Below are 17,018 nucleotides of genomic sequence, written 5' to 3' on the forward strand. Positions count from 1 at the left end.
GGAGGATACCCTGAGACCCCCAAAACCCATCCGCTCCAATCCACACACTCGAGGGTGGCCATGACCGTGTCCTGAGGACTCTTGTCCCTGCCCGTCACGGCCGTACCCCAGGAAATAGTGGCCGGCCTCTCCTCGGAGCCTGTAGGATAGGATGGTCGCAGTGGAGAGTTTGGGCCCTGCGGCACCCCAGCCTTCCCTCTTAGCGCCTAGGACAGACTCCACTGCAGGTGTTGTTTCCTGTTCCTTTCCCCTATTGCACTGTGAGCCCCAGGAAGGAGGGGCGTGTCTGACCATCCGGAGTCTCAGAGTGCAGACACCTAGTAGGTCTTCAACAAGGAATGGGCAGGCAGTGAACCCGGGACCCGGGGAATGCACAGCGAAAGGCCCCATTCAGTTACGCGGTCGCTTGCATGGACGTGCAGGGACCCCCAGCTCCGCTTCTGAGGGTCTCGCTCTTTGGCAGGTCCCCCAGGTCCCCCCGAGGCAGTGACCATAGACGAGATCACAGACACCACTGCTCAGCTGTCCTGGAGACCCGGGCCCGACAACCACAGCCCCGTCACCGTGTACATCATTCAAGCCAGGACTCCATTCTCCGTGGGCTGGCAGGCTGTCAGCACAGGTACCACAGGGGCTGTCAGTACAGGTACCACAGGGGCTGTCAGCACAGGTACCACAGGGGCTGTCAGTACAGGTACCACAGGGGCTGTCAGTACAGGTACCACAGGGGCTGTCAGCACAGGTACCACAGGGGCTGTCAGTACAGGTACCGCACGGGCTGTCAGTACAGGTACCGCACGGGCTGTCAGCACAGGTACCACAGGGGCTGTCAGTACAGGTACCACAGGGGCTGTCAGTACAGGTACCACAGGGGCTGTCAGTACAGGTACCGCACGGGCTGTCAGTACAGGTACCGCACGGGCTGTCAGTACAGGTACCACAGGGGCTGTCAGTACAGGTACCGCACGGGCTGTCAGTACAGGTACCACAGGGGCTGTCAGTACAGGTACCACACAGGCTGTCAGTACAGGTACCACAGGGGCTGTCAGTACAGGTACCACACGGGCTGTCAGTACAGGTACCACAGGGGCTGTCAGTACAGGTACCACAGGGGCTGTCAGTACAGGTACCGCACGGGCTGTCAGTACAGGTACCACAGGGGCTGTCAGTACAGGTACCACAGGGGCTGTCAGTACAGGTACCGCACGGGCTGTCAGCACAGGTACCACAGGGGCTGTCAGTACAGGTACCACAGGGGCTGTCAGTACAGGTACCGCACGGGCTGTCAGTACAGGTACCACAGGGGCTGTCAGTACAGGTACCGCACGGGCTGTCAGTACAGGTACCACAGGGGCTGTCAGTACAGGTACCGCACGGGCTGTCAGTACAGGTACCACAGGGGCTGTCAGCACAGGTACCACAGGGGCTGTCAGCACAGGTACCACACGGGCTGTCAGCACAGGTACCACAGGGGCTGTCAGTACAGGTACCGCACGGGGCTGTCAGTACAGGTACCGCACGGGGCTGTCAGTACAGGTACCGCACAGGCTGTCAGTACAGGTACCGCACAGGCTGTCAGCACAGGTACCGCACGGGGCTGTCAGCACAGGTACCGCACGGGGCTGTCAGCACAGGTACCGCACGGGCTGTCAGCACAGGTACCGCACGGGCTGTCAGTACAGGTACCACACGGGCTGTCAGCACAGGTACCACAGGGGGCTGTCAGTACAAGTACCACAGTACCACACGGGCTGTCAGCACAGGTACCGCACAGGCTGTCAGTACAGGTACCACAGGGGCTGTCAGCACAGGTACCACATGGGCTGTCAGTACAGGTACCGCACAGGCTGTCAGTACAGGTACCGCACGGGGCTGTCAGTACAGGTACTACACGGGCTGTCAGCACAGGTACCACACAGGCTGTCAGTACAGGTACCACACGGGCTGTCAGCACAGGTACCACATGGGGCTGTCAGTACAAGTACCACAGTACCACACGGGCTGTCAGTACAGGTACCACACGGGCTGTCAGCACAGGTACCGCACAGGCTGTCAGTACAGGTACCGCACAGGCTGTCAGTACAGGTACCACAGGGGCTGTCAGCACAGGTACCACATGGGCTGTCAGTACAGGTACCGCACAGGCTGTCAGTACAGGTACCGCACGGGGCTGTCAGTACAGGTACTACACGGGGCTGTCCCGCGCTGCTGTCCTACGGGCCTTCGGAGCTCCGCGTCACCATGGGCGGGGCGGGGCGGCAGGAGCTGAGGACACCCGGGTTCCTGTCAGCCCCGGCTGCAGATGACACGCTATGGCAGTGTGTCCTGGACCTCCCTCAGCCAGCTGTTCTCTCCTTTGTTTAGTGTTTTTCTTTCTATCAGCTCATGTGTATTTGTTTTTTGGGTTTTTTAATGTGTTTTTTGTGTTTTTTTTTATTAAGCAAGAGGCGGGGAGGCAGAGAGACAGACAGACTTCCACATATGCACCCCAATTGGGATCCATCCAGCAAGCCCCCTACCAGATGATTCTCTGCCCATCTAGGACGCTGCTCCGTTGCTTGGCAACCGAGCTATTTTAGCGCCTGAGGCAGAGGCCATGGAACCATCCTCAGTGCCCGGGTCCAACTTGCTCAAACCAGTTGAGCCATGGCTGCAAGAGGGGGAGAGAGAGAGAAACAAGGGGGAGGGGTGGGGAAGAAGATGGTCATTCCTCCTGTGTGCCCTGACCAGGAATTGAACCTGGGACATCCACATGCTGGACAGACAGATACTCTAGCACTGAACCAGCAAGCCAGGGCACATTTGTTTGTTTTTTTTTACTTATCCTAAGCAGTAATGTCTGTGAAATAATGGGCCTGTTGTGATGGTTATATTTTTCCCTTAACACACGTTTTAAAGTACATGAGCGGCAAACACAGAATGTATCCACTTGTGCGTTCCCTGCACTCATCTGTGTGGCTCAGGTTACACTTTGGGAAGCAGAGGCCCAGGCTAGCGGCTAGTCAGCGTTACTGACCTTTCATTACCACCGCTCTCGAGAAACCGATGACCAAAGACTGTCCAGGGCCTCCTGACTTGCCGCCCATTTTTTTTAGATGGCTGAATACGGGCACGAAGAAAAGTGAGGTTTGCTTCTATTAAAAAATACTGAGTTGGCCATGCCATCGCTGTCCCTGGCTGTACCTCCACGTTGACTCATCTTGTTATTTAGTTTTCCTTTAGGGAAAAAAATAAGAATGGACAAACAGTAGTCCTCGCCAGCACGATGCATACTCCCCTCGCCCCCCCCCGGGGGGGTCGGCTGTGCACCCCCTGCCCCGTGGTCTGAAGTAGAGATCAGCGGAGTGATGGGTCCAGGTGTCTGCCGTTCCGAAGAATCACACTGGTTCTCACAGCTCCTTTTTACTTATTTTTCCCCCCAGTTTAACATCCAGCGTCAGAGACGGGTTTCTGTGTGTGCAGCTGACCCTGCTGACTTCCTTCTGAGGCCCAGGTGCCGTCCAGGAAGCAGAGGGGGGAACCCGGAAGCTGGGGGTGGAGTCCAGGCCTGACCGCTGGCCGGCTGGTCTCCCTCTGCGTCCTCCTGTCCTCTGCTGCTCCGTGGGCCCTGATGAGCGTTGTTTATGACACGAGAGAGAGATGATTGTGACACTTTGTCAAAAATAGGAAGTGCTGCCCAAATATGATGAAAGAGGTGCAGGAGGAAGGGGAGGGGAGGCAGAGGAGGAGGGAGAGGCTGAGGATGATTTAAATAAATAAGTAGGGTTTGTCGAGCGCTTCCTACGTGCCCCCTGCTCTTCTAGGGGCTGGTCTCGGGCTTTCCAATGCACCGGGATAGCCATTGTCATGAGCCTGATGTTACGGCGAGGAGACCAAGGCCTGGGAAGGTTCAGCCACTCGCCCAAGGTCATTCGGCTCCTAAGTGCGGATTCAGGGTTAGAACCCAGGGGGACTGACCGCAGAGCCCACACGTCACCTTCAGAGGGGAGGACAGTGTATATATGGCCCTGCAAGGGTGGCAGCCTGGTCACCAGTCCAGTAGCCTCAGTTTCATCACAGGACATCTCCCTTCAAATGTTCTGGGTCCAATGGGAAATCTTTGCAGTAATCAGTTTAAAACTCAAAAATGGCCTGACCAGGTGGTGGCACAGTGGATAGAGCGTCGGACTGGGACGCGGAAGGACCCAGGTTCAAGACCCCAAGGTCGCCACCTTGAGCACGGGCTCATCAGGTTTGAGCACAGCTCACCAGTTTGGGCCCAAGGTCGCTGGCTTGAGCAAGGGGTCACTCAGTCTGCTGTAGCGCCCCCTCCCCGGTCAAGGCACATATGAGAAAGCAATCAATGAACAACTCAGGGGCCGCAACGAAGAATTGATGCTTCTCATCTCTCTCCCTATCTGTCTGTCTGTCCCTCCCTCTGTCTCTGCCACACACACACACACACACACACACTAAAAAACAACAACAACAACAACTCAAAAACCTTGTTCCGTGAGCATAGAGGCAACATTCAGAGCTCCCGGGCTGTGGCGTCAAGCCAGGGGCCACATTCTTTGTGAAGGAGCCCTTCCCCAAGTCCTGCTGGTGACACAGGCAGGTTCTGCCTCCCGGACTCCCACTTTCTGTGACCCTCATGGGCCGTCCCTGCTATATTCACAGATTCTTTCCTTAGATGTGCTAATGTAACATTCAACCTCCACTGTCACATTCAACCTCCACTGTCACATTCAACCTCCATTGCCACATTCAACCTCCACTGTTACAGTCAGAGGTGGCGCTTGGAGCAAGCAGTCAGGGGAGGTGCGATTCTAGGGTGACCCTGAGCGACTCACCTAACCTCTGTGAGGCAGTTTCCTTAGCTATAAAAGTGGAGATCATCCTTTGACCTTCCTCGTGGGAGAGCTGTAAGAATGCAGAAATGTGCCCTTCCCCATATGGTCTTTGCTGAAACGCATCTCGTGGAAGCAGGGGTTACAGGCCAGTCGCCTTGAGCCCCGAAGAAGTTCGTGTCTGTTGGGGTGTCGTCGCTGGGGGTCTGAGTTCGGGGAGGCGCTCCCTGGCACAGCTGTCTACATGAACGCCCACCGTGGTCTGAGCGTCGTCCCGTTGGGGTTTGGGGGTCGAGGGCGGCAGTGCCCCCACTTCCCAACGTGGGATGGCCTTTGATGTCTTCCAGTCCCTGAAGTCGTCGACGGGAAGACCTTCACGGCGACCGTGGTGGGTCTGAACCCCTGGGTGGAGTATGAGTTCCGCACGGTCGCAGCCAACGCGATTGGGATCGGAGAGCCCAGCCGGCCCTCGGAGAAGCGGAGGACCGAGGAGGCCCGTGAGTAGCACCCGACGCAGATGGGGTCTTCGGGCTGTGACGTCCTCCAGCCCGACGCCCCCCCCCGGGAGCCCCTGCGAGCACCCCCTTCCCTGGAAGGTTGGAAGGATGAGAAGTCGGCCCGCAGACGCGCAGCCTAACCAGCAGGGAGTTTCAGTCCCGAGTTGAGTTCTCTCTCTCCTCACCGGGGCCCCCGCGCAGGGGGAGACAGCTGGGCTCAGGTCCCTCAAACGCCAACTCTGTCCTCGTTGGTCTGTGTGTCACCAAGACCCTCTTTCGGGGATTTGTATTTTTAACTCACGTCCCACATTGCTGATGGGATCAGCCCGCAGAAGTCACTAGTGGAGAAGAGTGAGTTCTTCCCAGAAGTTCGGATATGCTGAGGGTATAAACACCCCCAGAAGCTGAGATTCCAGGCGTCCCCCTAACTCCCAGGGGCCTGGTCAGCAGCTCCCTCTGGTCCCTGTGTACGCAGCTTTGGTGACACAGGGAGGGAGGAGCTGAACTCGTCGGGGTCACCTGTCCCTTAACCTCCCTCGTGTAAATGGCGGTCAGTGCAGGTGCCCAGCGGAGCCAGGCCCTCTGTTTGTTGAAAGACTAGTGGGGACCCTAAACAAATGGGAACTCGAGGACATGACCCCACCTTTGGACAAAAGCCACTAGATGTATTCCATCGGCTTTAACCAAGGGCACATGGCCAGCCACCGGCTGCACACCCCGGCCAGACACCGTGAAATCCCGTCTGGAGTCTCTCGTTCCCGTGCTGATCATACAGCTAACCCCCCTGCCGGCCTCTCACCCACCCCCGGCCTGCAGTTTAATTCACTCCTCTCAGCAGTCCCGAGGAGGGGGCCAGCGTACTTCCCCCCTTTTACAGAGAAAACTGGGGATCGGTGGGGGTGAGCTCCGGGAACCGGGGGGTCGCCTCTGTCCACAGCTCCCCTCAGCTCCCAGCTCAGAACCCCCCTCCTCCGAGAAGCGGTTACCTGCCCGCTCAGAGCGGCCTGCCTCTCAGACACCCCACAGGCGCCTCTGTGCCCCCCGCCCCGTGCTGTTTCCTGGGGGCGTCGTTGCGCTGGGCCTGTCCTGTGTGCACTGACCCCACCGTCTCCCCGGGCCTTAGAAGGAGGGCCTCAGGCCTCTGCTCGTCCCCACTGAAGCTCGACCACGGACGAGCGGTCAGCCGTGTGCCTTGTTGACCGGGAAGCAGGCACCTCGTACAGCCCCCTTGGTGCATTTCGCTTCCTCGAGGTGATGGTCCGGGCCCTTTAGTCCACATGGCTGCTGGTCTCAAAGCACAAAGCTATGTGCCTCCAGCAATTCCTCTGAAGAGCCTCGCCTCCACCGGGCCACACTCCGGGCTCTCATTTGCCTTTGCCCCCTGACACGACCTGTTGTGTTTTGTTTTGTTTTTGTTCCCGGAACAGTCCCTGAAGTCACCCCGGCGAATGTCAGTGGTGGTGGAGGCAGCAAATCCGAACTGGTCATAACCTGGGAGGTGAGTGCGTCCCAGTGTGAAGACACAGTCGTCTGGGCGATTTCAGTCTTTCTGCCTCTGTGGAAACACGTGTGGGGAGGGTGCCCCTCCGATGTAACGGCTGAAGTCCATTCGCGGGCACACCCCCCTCCGACACGGCTCACGGCCTGCAGGGCCGGACGGCACGTGCCCGCCCGAGGTTAAGAGCAGTTCGGTTCATCGCCGGGAACACAGTCGAGAAGGCGGGACAACACAAATACATACAAAACGGGCCTGGTTCACAGACACCCCGCGGCTCTTCCTTCCCCAGTCACCACCTGCCCAGGGACCAACCGGCTCTGGTGCACCCGGGCGGCATAGTGGCCAGCGGGGTGCCCGGGCGGGGAAAGGGGACGCGGGAGTTTTAAAAAAGGTCCTTTGTGTTTTTGTTTTTTTGTATAGTTTTTTTTTCTGAAGTTTGAAGCAGGGGGGCAGAGAGACAGACTCCTGCGTGCGCCCAACTGGGATCCACCCGGCATGCCCACCAGGGGGCGATGCTCTGCCCATCTGGGGTGTCACTCTGTCATGACCAGAGCCACTCTAGCGCCTGGGGCAGAGGTCACAGAGCCATCCCCAGCGCCCGGGCCATCTTTGCTCCAATGGAGCCTTGGCTGCGGGAGGGGAAGAGAGAGACAGAGAGGAAGGAGAGGGGGAAGGGTGGAGAAGCAGATGGGCGCTTCTCCTGTGTGCCCTGGCCGGGAATCGAACCCTGGACTCCCACTTTCTGGGCAACGCTCTACCACTGAGCCAACCGGCCAGGGCCCTTCCTGTTTTTGAGGGACTCTGGACAACAGCCCAGCCGTTAAAATCCTTCACTCAGCCAGAGCCCGTCCCTGAGAGCCGCCCCAGCCGCCAGCGCCCCCTTCAGTTTGGAGAGGGGGCTGTTGCCCGAGCCCTGGTGGTCCCTCCTTCCGCAGCGGGGCCTTGGGTCTGGCTGGCGCTGGAGGAAGAGCCGTGTGAGATGGCACCGGTTGGCGCTCTTGGGTTCTAGGTCAACTCCCCGCGGTCTGCTATAGTCGCTTCCGTCTGTTTCGGAGCTGGGTCTGAGCCAGGCTGCCCTCTGCAGGGTGTTCTGTTGAGTTTTCTTTTTAACGCTCCTTCAGACCTCATGAATATCTAAGGCAACATCCCTTGATGGCAAGCCCCAGGTGTAATACCCCTTGTTTAGTTTAATGTTTATTTTATTGGTTTTGAGAGAGCAAGGAGAGAGAGAGAGGGAGAGACAGGAACAAATAGTCCATTCCTGTATGTGCCCTGACCGGGGCTCGAACCTTTGGACCAATGCTCTAACCGACCGAGCTATGCGTCCAGGGCCGGATTTCACGCCCTTGGCGAGGCGCACGGTAAGACAGGCAGGGAGGGGCACAGACAGACGCGTCAGGCTGGCGGGACACCACCATTTCCGCCTTCGAACCCCGCCGCCGTGACCCCAGAACCCCTTCCTGACCCCCTGTGCCCTTTCCCAGACGGTCCCTGAGGAGCTGCAGAACGGGCGAGGCTTTGGCTACGTGGTGGCCTTCCGGCCCTACGGCACGGTGATCTGGATGCTGACGGTGCTGGCCTCGGCCGACGCCTGCCGCTACGTGTTCCGGAACGAGAGTGTGCGTCCCTTCGCCCCCTTCGAGGTCCGAGTGGGGGTCTTCAACAACAAGGGCGAAGGCCCCTTCAGCCCCATCACGGTCGTGTACTCTGCCGAGGAAGGTACGCTGCCCAGGGACGGTGCCGGTTCCCCCGTGCCGGGACGTTGGTTTTAGGACATGCAGCCCACTGGGCACTGCACCCTGAACTCGTGAAGGCACACCCTGGCCTCAGGGTGAGTGTGATATGTAGACCGTGTGGTGGGCTGTCCAGCACCGGGCTCTGAGCAGGACAGCCAGTCTCCTGTGGTCAGTAACAGGTGGCCACACGGCAGGTCCCCCTGGACCGTTTTCATATCTACTTACCTGTGAGCGTCACCTCCACGAGACTGCTAGTCGATGGTATCCCGCTAAGTGGCTATCAAGATATAATTTGCCTTGCCTCTCACCGTTTTATTTTCGTAAAGCACAAGTTTTTCTGTGATTAATGGTTTGAGCCGGGATGCAGCATGTCTGCCTTCATTGCTGTCCCCTCTGTCATCGTCCGAGCGAGCGTGACCCTCCCTAAGCACTGAGTCAGCGAACCCCGAGAGAGCCCTGTGTTGCTATGGAGACACCAAGCTTCAGAGGTCTCCTGGCCTGGCCTCCTCTGGGGTGCGATGGGCATTTCAGAGGGAAACTCGGGTTCCTTGTAAGTGGTATCAAACGGACTTTTCGAAAATATTTTATAGTTCTGTCTAGATTCAAATCTCATTGGGAAAAAAGTATATAGCTGGCAAATCAAAACCAGGATGTGGTGAATGTTACTGCTCACGGCATGGCTAGGTTTCTGTCTCAGAAAGACCACTGCAAGGAAAACAGTAACGTGCAAAATGGGTGCAGTGTTGGCCCTGGCCAGTTGGCTCAGTGGTAGAGTGTCGGCCTGGTGTGCAGGAGTCCCGGGTTCGATTCCCGGCCAGGGCACACAGGAGAAGTGCCCATCTGCTTCTCCACCCCTCCCCCTCTCCTTCCTCTCTGTCTCTCTCTTCCCCTCCTGCAGCCAAGGCTCCACTGGAGCAAAGTTGGCCCAGGTGCTGAGGATGGCTCTGTGGCCTCTGCCTCAGGCGCTAGAGTGGCTCTGGTTGCAACAGAGCGACACCCCAGATGGGCAGAGCATCGGCCCCTGGTGGGCATGCCGGGTGGATTCCGGTCGGGCGCATGCGGGAGTCTGTCTGACTGCCTCCCCATTTCTAACTTCAGAAAAATACAAACAAACAAACAAAATGGGTGCAGTGTTTTGGCCAAAAAAAAAAAAATCTGTAAAAATAACTCAAATTTAGGACACAGTCTTGGTCCAGACTGTTCTGTGCCCGTGAGGAGGTAGAGCCCAGAGCATAGAGGACCTGCCCAGGGTCACACAGTTTGCCGCGCGGGGCCAGACGGTCACCCGGCTCTCCCGAACCCGGTCAAGTCCGCCGGCTCTCTCGTTTCCTTCTGTGAACTCGCACTGATGGCAAGTGTTGACCGGAAGGACACGTGTTCAAGGACGTGCTGACTGGGACAACTTGGTGCCTAAACTTAAGGGGTCCTAGGTGACTCCCCCGCACCCCCACTGGCCTCCAAAATTAGCATCCAGAGGCTTGGGACAAGTGACTTCTCCCCGTCCCGTGACCACCCCCTCCCAGCCGTCCTCATGCCTCCTCCGTGAAAGGAGGTTTGGGTTCTCACCACTCGGGGCACTTCTGTAACTGCGGGTCCCTTGTGCCCGGCCCTGCCCTGGCTGGAAGCCTGTCCCGAGGCAGCAGGTACAGTCATGCCTTTTTTCCTTCCATCCTCATCCGCAGAACCCACCAAACCGCCAGCCAACATCTTTGCCAGAAGTCTTTCTGCCACAGACATCGAAGTTTTCTGGGCCTCCCCGAAGGAGAACAGAGGACGGATACAAGGTTATGAGGTCAGCGAGAGATGCGTGCCCGGGTCTGCAAAGAGCCCCTACCCTTCAGCGAGCCCTCCACTACACACTGCCCTGTACGGGCATTTGTCGGAGGGGCCTGGCTTCTCGTGGCGCATTCGTGGAAGCCGAGAACCTTCCGCTGGGAGACTGTCTCTCCGGGGAGCGTTCAGAGAGGTGTTTCAGAGTGGACGTGGGTCTGAGCGTGTATAAGACGCACGGCAGGATGAGCTCGGGCTTCTGATATCTGCAGGATCGCTGGGGCTCAACACAGAGTTAGGGAGCTCTGGCCGGCTAGCTCAGTTGCTTAGAGCATCATCCCAATATACCAAGGTTGCAAGTTCAGTCCCCCGTCAGGGCATGTGTAAGAATCAGCCAGACCTGACCAGTGGTGGCGCAGGGGATAAAGCATCGACCTGGAACGCTGAGGTTGCCGGTTCGAAACCCTGGGCTTGCCTGGTCAAGGCACATAGGGGAGTTGATGCTTCCTGCTCCTCCCCCCTTCTCTCTCTCTCTCTTTCTCTCTCTGTCTCTCTCTCTCTCTCTCCTCTCTAAAATGAATAAATTTTTTTAAAAAAGAATCAACCAATGAATTCACAAATAAGTGGAACAAGTCAATGTTTCTCTCTCTTTCTCTGTTTTTCTCTCCCCCTCTCCCTCTTTCTCTTCCTAACCTTCTTCCTCTCTCTCTAAGAAATTAATCCAAAAAATTATTTTTAAAGGTATAGAAAAAGGGAGAAATGGCCAACATGGTTGTAGCGGTTTACCATCTCACTGTGAGCTTCAGAGCAGGAGGAGGATGTCTCGGAGCAGGAGGGGGATGTCTCGGAGCAGGAGGGAGCAGGAGGGGGATGTCTCGGAGCAGAAAGGAGCAGGAGGGGGATGTCTCGGAGCAGGACGGAGCAGGAGGGAGATGTCTCGGAGCAGGAGGGAGATGTCTCGGAGCAGGAGGGGGATGTCTCGGAGCAGGAGGGGGATGTCTCGGAGCAGGAGGGGGATGTCTCGGAGCAGGAGGGGGATGTCTCGGAGCAGGAGGGGGATGTCTCGGAGCAGGAGGGAGCAGGAGGGGGATGTCTCGGAGCAGGAGGGGGATGTCTCGGAGCAGAGGGGGATGTCTCGGAGCAGGAGGGGGATGTCTCGGAGCAGGTGGGCGATGTCTCGGAGCAGGAGGACGATGTCTCGGAGCAGGAGGGAGCAGGAGGGGGATGTCTCGGAGCAGGTGGGCGATGTCTCGGAGCAGGAGGGGGATGTCTCGGAGCAGGACGGAGCAGGAGGGAGATGTCTCGGAGCAGGAGGGAGATGTCTCGGAGCAGGAGGACGATGTCTCGGAGCAGGAGGGAGCAGGAGGGGGATGTCTCGGAGCAGGAGGGGGATGTCTCGGAGCAGGAGGGGGATGTCTCGGAGCAGGAGGGGGATGTCTCGGAGCAGGTGGGCGATGTCTCGGAGCAGGAGGACGATGTCTCGGAGCAGGAGGACGATGTCTCGGAGCAGGAGGGGGATGTCTCGGAGCAGGAGGGGGATGTCTCGGAGAAGGAGGGGGATGTCTCGGAGCAGGAGGGAGCAGGAGGGGGATGTCTCGGAGCAGGAGGGGGATGTCTCGGAGCAGGAGGGGGATGTCTCGGAGCAGGAGGACGATGTCTCGGAGCAGGAGGACGATGTCTCGGAGCAGGAGGGGGATGTCTCGGAGCAGGAGGGGGATGTCTCGGAGCAGGAGGGGGATGTCTCGGAGCGGGAGGGGGATGTCTCGGAGCAGGAGGGGGATGTCTCGGAGCAGGAGGACGATGTCTCGGAGCAGGAGGGGGATGTCTCGGAGCAGGAGGGGGATGTCTCGGAGCAGGAGGGGGATGTCTCGGAGCAGGAGGGGGATGTCTCGGAGCAGGAGGGGGAAGTCTCGGAGCAGAGGGGGATGTCTCGGAGCAGGAGGGGGATGTCTCGGAGCAGGAGGGGGGATGTCTCGGAGCAGGAGGGGGATGTCTCGGAGCAGAGGGGGATGTCTCGGAGCAGGAGGGGGATGTCTCGGAGCAGGAGGGGGGATGTCTCGGAGCAGGAGGGGGATGTCTCGGAGCAGGAGGGGGATGTCTCGGAGCAGGAGGACGATGTCTCGGAGCAGGAGGGGGATGTCTCGGAGCAGGAGGGGGATGTCTCGGAGCAGGAGGGGGATGTCTCGGAGCAGGAGGGGGATGTCTCGGAGCAGGAGGGGGATGTCTCGGAGCAGGGGGGGATGTCTCGGAGCAGGAGGGGGATGTCTCGGAGCAGGAGGGGGATGTCTCGGAGCAGGAGGGGGATGTCTCGGAGCAGGAGGGGGATGTCTCGGAGCAGGAGGGAGCAGGAGGGGGATGTCTCGGAGCAGGAGGGAGCAGGAGGGGGATGTCTCGGAGCAGGAGGGGGATGTCTCGGAGCAGGAGGGGGATGTCTCGGAGCAGGAGGGGGATGACTCGGAGCAGGAGGGGGATGTCTCGGAGCAGAGGGGGATTTCTCGGAGCAGGAGGGGGATGTCTCGGAGCAGGAGGGGGATGTCTCGGAGCAGGAGGGGGATGTCTCGGAGCAGGAGGGGGATGTCTCGGAGCAGGAGGGAGCAGGAGGGGGATGTCTCGGAGCAGGAGGGGGATGTCTCGGAGCAGGAGGGAGCAGGAGGGGGATGTCTCGGAGCAGGAGGGGGATGTCTCGGAGCAGGTGGGCGATGTCTCGGAGCAGGAGGGGGATGTCTCGGAGCAGGAGGGGGATGTCTCGGAGCAGGAGGGGGATGTCTCTGAGCAGGAGGGGGATGTCTCGGAGCAGGAGGGAGCAGGAGGGGGATGTCTCGGAGCAGGAGGGAGCAGGAGGGGGATGTCTCGGAGCAGGAGGGAGCAGGAGGGGGATGTCTCGGAGCAGGAGGGGGATGTCTCGGAGCAGGAGGGAGCAGGAGGGGGATGTCTCGGAGCAGGAGGGAGCAGGAGGGGGATGTCTCGGAGCAGGAGGGGGATGTCTCGGAGCAGGAGGGGGATGTCTCGGAGCAGGAGGGGGATGTCTCGGAGCAGAGGGGGATGTCTCGGAGCAGGAGGGGGATGTCTCGGAGCAGGAGGGGGATGTCTCGGAGCAGGAGGGGGATGTCTCGGAGCAGGAGGACGATGTCTCGGAGCAGGAGGGAGCAGGAGGGGGATGTCTCGGAGCAGGAGGGGGATGTCTCGGAGCAGGAGGGAGCAGGAGGGGGATGTCTCGGAGCAGGAGGGGGATGTCTCGGAGCAGGAGGGGGATGTCTCGGAGCAGGAGGGAGCAGGAGGGGGATGTCTCGGAGCAGGAGGGGGATGTCTCGGAGCAGGAGGGGGATGTCTCGGAGCAGGAGGGAGCAGGAGGGGGATGTCTCGGAGCAGGAGGGGGATGTCTCGGAGCAGGAGGGGGATGTCTCGGAGCAGGAGGGGGATGTCTCGGAGCAGGAGGGGGATGTCTCGGAGCAGGAGGGGGATGTCTCGGAGCAGGAGGGAGCAGGAGGGGGATGTCTCGGAGCAGGAGGGGGATGTCTCGGAGCAGGAGGGAGCAGGAGGGGGATGTCTCGGAGCAGGAGGACGATGTCTCGGAGCAGGAGGGAGCAGGAGGGGGATGTCTCGGAGCAGGAGGGGGATGTCTCGGAGCAGGAGGGAGCAGGAGGGGGATGTCTCGGAGCAGGAGGACGATGTCTCGGAGCAGGAGGGAGCAGGAGGGGGATGTCTCGGAGCAGGAGGGGGATGTCTCGGAGCAGGAGGGGGATGTCTCGGAGCAGGAGGGAGCAGGAGGGGGATGTCTCGGAGCAGGTGGGCGATGTCTCGGAGCAGGAGGGGGATGTCTCGGAGCAGGAGGGGGATGTCTCGGAGCAGGAGGGGGATGTCTCGGAGCAGGAGGGGGATGTCTCGGAGCAGGAGGGGGGATGTCTCGGAGCAGGAGGGGGATGTCTCGGAGCAGGAGGGAGCAGGAGGGGAGCGATGTCTCGGAGCAGGAGGGGGATGTCTCGGAGCGGGAGGACGATGTCTCGGAGCGGGAGGGGGATGTCTCGGAGCGGGAGGGGGATGTCTCGGAGCGGGAGGGGGATGTCTCGGAGCGGGAGGGGGATGTCTCGGAGCAGGAGGACGATGTCTCGGAGCAGGAGGGGGATGTCTCGGAGCAGGAGGGGGATGTCTCGGAGCAGGAGGGGGATGTCTCGGAGCAGGAGGGGGATGTCTCGGAGCAGGAGGGGGATGTCTCGGAGCAGGAGGGGGATGTCTCGGAGCAGGAGGGGGATGTCTCGGAGCAGGAGGACGATGTCTCGGAGCAGGAGGGGGATGTCTCGGAGCAGGTGGGCGATGTCTCGGAGCAGGAGGACGATGTCTCGGAGCAGGAGGGAGCAGGAGGGGGATGTCTCGGAGCAGGTGGGCGATGTCTCGGAGCAGGAGGGGGATGTCTCGGAGCAGGACGGAGCAGGAGGGAGATGTCTCGGAGCAGGAGGGAGATGTCTCGGAGCAGGAGGACGATGTCTCGGAGCAGGAGGGAGCAGGAGGGGGATGTCTCGGAGCAGGAGGGGGATGTCTCGGAGCAGGAGGGGGATGTCTCGGAGCAGGAGGGGGATGTCTCGGAGCAGGTGGGCGATGTCTCGGAGCAGGAGGGCGATGTCTCGGAGCAGGAGGACGATGTCTCGGAGCAGGAGGGGGATGTCTCGGAGCAGGAGGGGGATGTCTCGGAGAAGGAGGGGGATGTCTCGGAGCAGGAGGGAGCAGGAGGGGGATGTCTCGGAGCAGGAGGGGGATGTCTCGGAGCAGGAGGGGGATGTCTCGGAGCAGGAGGACGATGTCTCGGAGCAGGAGGGGGATGTCTCGGAGCAGGAGGGGGATGTCTCGGAGCAGGAGGGGGATGTCTCGGAGCAGGAGGGGGATGTCTCGGAGCGGGAGGGGGATGTCTCGGAGCAGGAGGGGGATGTCTCGGAGCAGGAGGACGATGTCTCGGAGCAGGAGGGGGATGTCTCGGAGCAGGAGGGGGATGTCTCGGAGCAGGAGGGGGATGTCTCGGAGCAGGAGGGGGATGTCTCGGAGCAGGAGGGGGATGTCTCGGAGCAGGAGGGGGATGTCTCGGAGCAGAGGGGGATGTCTCGGAGCAGGAGGGGGATGTCTCGGAGCAGGAGGGGGGATGTCTCGGAGCAGGAGGGGGATGTCTCGGAGCAGAGGGGGATGTCTCGGAGCAGGAGGGGGATGTCTCGGAGCAGGAGGGGGGATGTCTCGGAGCAGGAGGGGGATGTCTCGGAGCAGGAGGGGGATGTCTCGGAGCAGGAGGACGATGTCTCGGAGCAGGAGGGGGATGTCTCGGAGCAGGAGGGGGATGTCTCGGAGCAGGAGGGAGATGTCTCGGAGCAGGAGGGGGATGTCTCGGAGCAGGAGGGGGATGTCTCGGAGCAGGGGGGGATGTCTCGGAGCAGGAGGGGGATGTCTCGGAGCAGGAGGGGGATGTCTCGGAGCAGGAGGGGGATGTCTCGGAGCAGGAGGGGGATGTCTCGGAGCAGGAGGGAGCAGGAGGGGGATGTCTCGGAGCAGGAGGGAGCAGGAGGGGGATGTCTCGGAGCAGGAGGGGGATGTCTCGGAGCAGGAGGGGGATGTCTCGGAGCAGGAGGGGGATGTCTCGGAGCAGGAGGGGGATGTCTCGGAGCAGAGGGGGATGTCTCGGAGCAGGAGGGGGATGTCTCGGAGCAGGAGGGGGATGTCTCGGAGCAGGAGGGGGATGTCTCGGAGCAGGAGGGGGATGTCTCGGAGCAGGAGGGAGCAGGAGAGGGATGTCTCGGAGCAGGAGGGGGATGTCTCGGAGCAGGAGGGAGCAGGAGGGGGATGTCTCGGAGCAGGAGGGGGATGTCTCGGAGCAGGTGGGCGATGTCTCGGAGCAGGAGGGGGATGTCTCGGAGCAGGAGGGGGATGTCTCGGAGCAGGAGGGGGATGTCTCTGAGCAGGAGGGGGATGTCTCGGAGCAGGAGGGAGCAGGAGGGGGATGTCTCGGAGCAGGAGGGAGCAGGAGGGGGATGTCTCGGAGCAGGAGGGAGCAGGAGGGGGATGTCTCGGAGCAGGAGGGGGATGTCTCGGAGCAGGAGGGAGCAGGAGGGGGATGTCTCGGAGCAGGAGGGAGCAGGAGGGGGATGTCTCGGAGCAGGAGGGGGATGTCTCGGAGCAGGAGGGGGATGTCTCGGAGCAGGAGGGGGATGTCTCGGAGCAGAGGGGGATGTCTCGGAGCAGGAGGGGGATGTCTCGGAGCAGGAGGGGGATGTCTCGGAGCAGGAGGGGGATGTCTCCGAGCAGGAGGGAGCAGGAGGGGGATGTCTCGGAGCAGGAGGGGGATGTCTCGGAGCAGGAGGGAGCAGGAGGGGGATGTCTCGGAGCAGGAGGGGGATGTCTCGGAGCAGGAGGGAGCAGGAGGGGGATGTCTCGGAGCAGGAGGGGGATGTCTCGGAGCAGGAGGGAGCAGGAGGGGGATGTCTCGGAGCAGGAGGGAGCAGGAGGGGGATGTCTCGGAGCAGGAGGGGGATGTCTCGGAGCAGGAGGGGGATGTCTCGGAGCAGAGGGGGATGTCTCGGAGCAGGAGGGGGATGTCTCGGAGCAGGAGGGGGATGTCTCGGAGCAGGAGGGGGATGTCTCGGAGCAGGAGGGAGCAGGAGGGGGATGTCTCGGAGCAGGAGGGGGATGTCTCGGAGCAGGAGGGAGCAGGAGG

At 60.6% G+C, this 17,018-nt stretch overlaps 1 protein-coding gene across 5 annotated transcripts in view; it reads left to right on the forward strand.

The window, feature by feature from the left end:
- The window catches only part of LOC136382110 (contactin-4), an 813,951-nt gene that overhangs the window by 775,783 nt on the left and 21,150 nt on the right, over positions 1–17,018 (forward strand). For all 5 annotated transcript variants that reach the window (XM_066351018.1, XM_066351022.1, XM_066351020.1 and 2 more), the window contains 5 exons: positions 464–622; positions 5,177–5,326; positions 6,754–6,824; positions 8,309–8,543; positions 10,243–10,352. In XM_066351018.1, coding sequence (XP_066207115.1) covers positions 464–622; positions 5,177–5,326; positions 6,754–6,824; positions 8,309–8,543; positions 10,243–10,352 — 725 coding nt within the window. The remainder of the gene's footprint in view (positions 1–463; positions 623–5,176; positions 5,327–6,753; positions 6,825–8,308; positions 8,544–10,242; positions 10,353–17,018) is intronic.

This window comes from Saccopteryx leptura, chromosome 10 (assembly GCF_036850995.1).
Source record: "Saccopteryx leptura isolate mSacLep1 chromosome 10, mSacLep1_pri_phased_curated, whole genome shotgun sequence".
Taxonomy (NCBI): Eukaryota; Metazoa; Chordata; class Mammalia; order Chiroptera; family Emballonuridae; genus Saccopteryx; species Saccopteryx leptura.